Genomic DNA, 6,524 nt, shown 5'->3' with positions numbered 1-6,524 from the left:
GATTTTTAAAGATTATGGAAAAGAAGGCATTTAAGTAAACAGCTCTGGAAAGAGGTCAGGACCTCATGAGTCTGAAGATTCATCTCTTGATAATATAGAGTCACCTGTTTAGGGACCTGTGTAAGAGCAATGATGGGGGCGGGGGCAGGGGAGGGGGCAGGGGCGGGGCGGGGGGGGGGGGGGGAGTAGCTCTTGCTAATGTCAGCGACAGGGAAAATCCAGGTTTTCAGAGCCTTTATTTCTTTTCTTTATTTTATTTCTTTAGAAATGTCCTTTAATTACTTGACCAAATCCTCATGTCAAGAGTTTGAAAAAATCTTGTTTCCATTCTTAGTCTTCTGAGGAATCTCCATCCTGCTTTCCAAAGTGGTTGTACTAATTTGCAGTCCCATCAACAATGTATAACTTCTTCCCCTCATACTCACCAGCAATTATCAATATTTGTTCATATCATATTGGTTTGTTCATTTTGTTTTGTTTTATTTTGTTTTTGGTTCCAGGGATTGAACTTTATCACTGAGCCACATCCCCAACTCTTTATTTACATTTTATTTAGTGATAGGGTGTCACTGAGTTGTTTAGGACCTCACTAAGTTGCTGAGGCTGGCTTTGCACTCCCAATCCTCCTGCCTCAGCCTCCCAAGCTACTGAGATAGCAGGTGTGTGCCACCGCGCCTGCTTCATTATTTGTATTCTTGATGATTGCCATTCTGACTGGGGTGAGATGAAATATCAATGTAGTTCTGATTTAAATCTTCCTGCTTGCTAAGTATGTTGAATATTTTTTTCATATATTTCTTGATCATTTGTATTTCTTCTTTGGAATAATGTCTATAGATCTTTCATTCATTGATTGAGTGGGTTATTAGGTTTTGTTGGTGTTAAGTTTTTTGAGTTCTTTTCATATTCTGGTTATTAATCCCCTGTCAGAAGACTAGCTGGCAAAGATTTTGTCCCATTCTGTAGGCTCTCTCTTCACACTCCTGTTTCCTTTGTTATACAAATCCTTTTAATTTGATTCTATTCCTATTTTTGATTCTTGGTTTCATTTCTTGTGCTTTAGGAATCCTAGTAAAGAAGTCAGTACCCATGCAAATGTGTTGGAGTGTGCTCTTCTGGCAAGTTTCAAATGTTTCTGCTCTATTTCCTTTGATCCATGGTGAGTTGATTTTTGTGCAGAGTGAAAGGCAGCAATCTAATTTCATTCTTCTATATGTGGCTTTCCATATTTTGCCAGCACTATTTGTTACAGAGGCTATCTGTTCTCCAATTAATGCTTGGAAAGCAGTATGGAGATTCCTCCAAAGACTAGGAATGAATGGAACCACTATATGACCCAGCTATCCCACTCTTTGGTCTTTATCCAAAAGAACCAAAATCAACATACTACAATAGTACCTGTATACCAATGTTTATAGCAGCACGATTCACAATAGCCAAGTTATAGAACCAGCCTAAGAACCCATCAGTAGAGAAATGGATAAAGAAAATGTGATATATATACACTGCTGGGAGCCATTAGCCAAGTAGGTATGACAATTTCCTTGCCAGCGTACCCCATGTTGCTGACATGTTGCAGCGACATTGAATGTAGGTGACCTTGCTCAAGGACCAAGGCAGATTAGGGTGTTCCCGGTTTTAAGATAATCGTGTTTAGGGCGTTCCCAGTTTAGGTTCCAGGTTTAAGGTTTAAGATTATTCCTGCTGGGAATAGGGCGTATCCTGCTGCCTGAGTTCCCCTTGAGTTCTCACGGGATTCAGACAGTATATTTTTTGGAGATAGAAGCCCAGAGAACGTGGATTTGGGCAGAGAACGTGATTGTAGACGGCTGGTGTGAGTTCGGGAATAAAGAGTTGCTGTTTGAATCTACAAGCTGTGTGGTGGGTTGTGATTGTGTGCCCAGCCAGACTGCGGCATTTGTGCCCAGCCAGACTGTGGCAATACACAATGAGTTCCACTCAGCCATAAAGAACAATGAAATGATGTCATTTGCTGGTAAATTGGTGGAACTGAAGATCATCATGCCAAGTGAAATAAGCCAGACTCAGAAAGTCAAGGGTAAAATGTTTTCTCTCATATGCACAATCTAGAGAGGGGGAAAAATGGGGTGGGGGAAATCTCACAAAAATAGAAAAGAGAGCAGTAGAGTAAAACAGGGGACCAAGTGGAGGAATCTGGGGATGGAAAGGGGAACAATCAGGGAATAAAGTTGACCAAATTATGCTATGCTGATGTATGAATGTATCACAATGTATTGCAATTTTAAATAAATAACTATAGTACACCAATTTAAAAAAAACAAATAAACAGAAGGAAAACCAATAGAGTAGAAAGAAGGGAGTGAGGGGAGAGGGAGGATGGGAGAGAAGGAGATAGAAATGGAGAAAATTGCATTTAGATGCAGTTATGAATATGTCAAAATGAATCCCACTATTATGTACAACTAAATGCACTAAAAATCAAAAAATAAAATTAAAAATCAATAAAAAGAATTTGAAAAAATAAATTTATGCTCAGGTTCTTATTTTTACTACAGAAGTTAAGAAGCTGTAGCTCAGGGCACCATGATGTTGAGACAGGGATGGAGACAACCCAGCCCTTCCTTTGCTGAAGAAGAAGGTTGATTGTGAAAGGGAACACAGGTCAGTGTGGTAAAAGGCATCCTGGTGGGAAGGAGTGTGCTGGTCTCCCCACCTCCTCACATTATGCCAGTAGGAATGTGGGCACATTTAGATACCTCTGCAGAAAGAGATCCAAGGTTCTTCAAGTCACAAAGAGGAGGCCTGAACAAGTCTTATGTCACTCAATCCTACACAGGGAGTTGTCTCATGCTACAGAACAAAAGAATCAGGCACAAATTCAAGGCAGTCGTTACATGTAACAACATGTTGAACAACCCATCAATCAATCAAAAGGTCCAAATTCAGAAAGTTCTTATACCCAGTCCTGTCCTCTCTGCCCCACCCCCTCTTTTACTTCAGTCCTCCAGGTTCTCACCTTTATAAGCCATGAGAGACACGTTAGAGCCCTGGGCAATGTCACTACCTGGGGCAGAAAAAGAATATTAATCAGCTTTTCATCGCCATGACAAAATACCTGAGAAAACTGAAAGGAGGAAATATTTATCTGTGGCTCACAGGTACAGAAGTTTCAGTCCATGATCCACTGCTCCATTGTTTCTGGGCCTAAGTTAAAACAGTACATCATAGGGGCTGGGGTTGTGGCTCAGTGGTAGAGCGCTCACCTAGCATGTGCAGGGTGCTGAGTTCAATCCTCAGCACCACATAAAAATAAATAAAATACAGGTATTATGTCCAACTACACTAAAAAATATATTTTTAAAAAAACAGTACATTATAATGGCAGGAGCATGTGGTGGAGGAAGCTACTCATCTCATGGCAGCCAGGAAACAGAGAGAGCAAGAAGAGACTAGGGACAAGGACATACCCTCAGTGACTTATTTCCTCTGCCTATACCCTGACTCCTACAGTTTCCATCACCTCTCAATAATCCATCATCTTCAATAGTCCATTCAGTTGTGAATCCATCAGCATTCATGGGATCAGAGCCCTCCTGATCTGATTACTTCCCAAAAGCCCTAATGGGAACCAAGCCTTTGACACATGAGCCTTTGAGAGACACTTCAAATCCAAACTATAACACAAATATAGCAGAGCCCATAGAAGATATAAGTGAGTGAGCTGCCCCATGGGCTCCTGACTGCACAATCCCAAGGATCATCCCCTCCAGCATTCTTACTTGGAGTCTGAGCATAGCTCCCTCTTTTTCAACCTTTGAGAGGCCAGGAAGGAGACTGGGCCATGAGGGTCTAAATGAATCCCCTAAACCTGGACTCCAGGGAAGTTTACTGAACTGTGGCTGTAGACAGAGAAAGATCAGGAGGCATAAGGAAAGGAGATGTGCAGGGTCTGAATCAACATGACATCTGTCCTCAGCAGAAATATTCTCCTGACCTCTAATTGCTGGGAATCAGGAGACCCTGATAGATGAGCGTATGAGCGTGTGTGTGTGTGTGTGTGTGTGTGTATGTGTGTCTCGCTTCCTATTAGTGAGGCAGTGCTTAAAACAAGAAAACTCACACTCCTCTTCCCTTCTGTGGTTCATCTTCAACCAAATTGCAATAGCAACCACAGCTCCAAGGACAACCAGGCCAGCAATGATTCCCACAACGCAGATGATGAGCTGAGGACGTGGCTCTGGAAACAGAAGGCAAGGGAGGTTCAGGCCCTTGATCCTGCAGAGAGAACAGCTCCTGCTTTCACTGACAAGCGGCTCTGTGCCCACCTCCTTACCCCATCTCAGGGTGCGGGGCTCAGGCAGCCCCTCATGATGCACATGGCATGTGTACTTATGCTCCTCCCCAGCAGGCACCACAACAGCTGCCCACTTCTGGAAAGTTCCATCCCCTGCAGGCCTGGTCTCCACAAGTTCCATGTCCTGGGTGTGATCTTCCCCATCCCTCTGCCAAATCAAGGTGATCTCCTTCGGGTAGAAGCCCATGGCCCAGCACCTCAGAGTGACAATTCCTTCAGGTCTGGGGTGGTGGGTCATATATGTCTTTGGGGGATCTGAAGGGTAACGTTCAAAATTCAACCATTTTGCATTCTTTGTGGGCCATTCCAGTCTTATTCATGTGACCTTACTAAACGGACACTAACCCAGCCACAGATTATCTGGGATGATCTATTCATTGTTCTAGACTCAGGGTGAGCCAACCCATGGTAGAAGACTCCAGATTTCTGTGGGAAAGAAAAAGAACTACTCGTCCTGACTGAGTGGAGACTGAGAGACTCAAAATAACTGCAGTCAGACCTCCAAAGACCTTGGGTTTGGGGCAGCGAACAAGACCTGGAACAGGTCATGGTTCACATCTGCTGCCTGAGTCAAAGAGGACTGCTACTCAGCTATTTTGGGGATCTTCTCTCCTTCCATTCTGAGACAGATTCTTAATTGTCCTCAGAGCGATCCCTCCAGCGAATTACTATCTAGTGTTGGATATGAAAACCCAGGAACACTTATCTGGGTTCCAAAGCAAAAGAGAGTGGCAGTATTTTGGAGACGATTCCATTTTCCTCTTCTCAGCGGGAGATGTCGGTCCCAATCCCAGGACAGATGGGGAGGTTCCCTGAGGTCCCTTGCACCTGTGCGCAGCAACGTCTCCTTCCCGTTCTCCAGGTATTTGCCAAGCCACTCCACGCAAGGGCCCTCCAGGTAGGCTCTCCATGGCTCGGAGGCACCAGCCGCCTCCCACTTGCGCTGGGTGGCCTGAGCCACCGAGTTCGCTGCAGTCCAGGAGCTCATGTCCTCGTTCAGGGCTATGTAATCCGTGCCGTCGTAGGCTGACTGACGGTACCCGCGGAGCAGGCGGCCTTCAGCCTCCAGGTCGCAACCAGAAGAGATCTGGAGGGTGTGAGAGCCTGGCCCCGTCCCCGCGGGCAGTCCAGTCCGCCTGGCCCCGCCCCCCGCCCAGACTAACCCGCGAGGATTTTCACTAAAACTGAAAACGAAACCCAGTTAACACTTCCTGGTTCCAGGGTCTCCGAGGGTCCCGCAGCCTCGGTGTGACCCTCTAACCAGGGTACCCGGGGCTACTTGGACCCATCCGTGAAGATCCGTCACGTCCCACCCGGGCCTGGGGTCACTCACCTCCCTCGCTCTGGTTGTAGTAAACTCGTAAGTTGTTCAAGCTGCCCCAGTAAATCTGAGCAGCGTCCTTAGCCTTCCTGGTCTCCCGGTCCCAATAATCCGGCCCCAACTGCTTCATCCACTGCACCCGCGGCTCTGCCCTCGGCGTCGTCCCGGAGTCGCTGTCGAAGCGAAGGAACTGTGTGTGGTCCACGTAGCCCACGGAGATGAAGCGGGGCTCCTGGAGGCCGGGCCGGGACACCGCGGTGTCGAAATACCTCAGAGAGTGGGAGCCTGGGGAAGGGAAGCGGCTGAGTCCCGGTGCGACCCTCGTCCCGGCCCCGGTTGAGAAGTCCAGGTCGTGGGGTTGGGATGGGGCTAGGGGCTTGTGTGACCGAACTCGGGCAGCGGGACTGGAAGGCCCTGACGTAGACGGAAAGGAGGAAGCGGGAGACTAGGAATAAGGACATAGAGTGGCTGGGATGAGGCAGGGTCTGGGCGGGTGGCGGCGGGACGCAACTACTCCAGGTCCTGTGCCTCTGCCTGATGGTCCCCTCGCTCCTTCCTCGTGGAAGCGGTTTTCCTCCCGACGCTGCACTTGCCTGCCCAGGTCTCGCTAAGGGTCAGCACCCCCGAGAGCGGCAGAAACAGGGTTCGGGGAGCCATGACCCCGACCCGTGGGATTTAAGGAAGAATCAGTCTCTGTAGACTTTCCAGTCGGAAACCCGGGCGAGGCTCCGACTGGCTTCCCTAGAAACCCCACGTGCAATGGGAATGAGAACTGGTGCAGCGTCATTAGTGTCCAGGCAGAATAACCTGGAACAGTTTGGAACCCAGGAAATGGTGCATTCTTATGCATGCTTCCTCTTCCCAGAC

The 6,524-nt window shown here is 47.3% G+C and overlaps 1 protein-coding gene across 1 annotated transcript; it reads right to left on the bottom strand.

Annotated features, from left to right (window-relative positions):
• Nucleotides 1–2,493: 2,493 nt before the first annotated feature.
• LOC114082795 (patr class I histocompatibility antigen, A-126 alpha chain-like) lies at nt 2,494–6,465 on the bottom strand. The gene is made up of 7 exons (XM_071613534.1): nt 6,251–6,465; nt 5,670–5,942; nt 5,165–5,440; nt 4,316–4,591; nt 4,103–4,219; nt 2,999–3,042; nt 2,494–2,832 (listed from the first exon to the last, which is right to left on the bottom strand). Exons 1-7 carry the CDS (start codon nt 6,312–6,314, stop codon nt 2,770–2,772), a joined length of 1,113 nt encoding a protein of 370 aa, XP_071469635.1. The 5' UTR covers nt 6,315–6,465; the 3' UTR covers nt 2,494–2,769.
• Nucleotides 6,466–6,524: the final 59 nt, after the last annotated feature.

This window comes from Marmota flaviventris, chromosome 6 (assembly GCF_047511675.1).
Source record: "Marmota flaviventris isolate mMarFla1 chromosome 6, mMarFla1.hap1, whole genome shotgun sequence".
NCBI classification, from domain to species: domain Eukaryota; kingdom Metazoa; phylum Chordata; class Mammalia; order Rodentia; family Sciuridae; genus Marmota; species Marmota flaviventris.
This window is presented reverse-complemented; position numbering and strand designations above follow the sequence as displayed.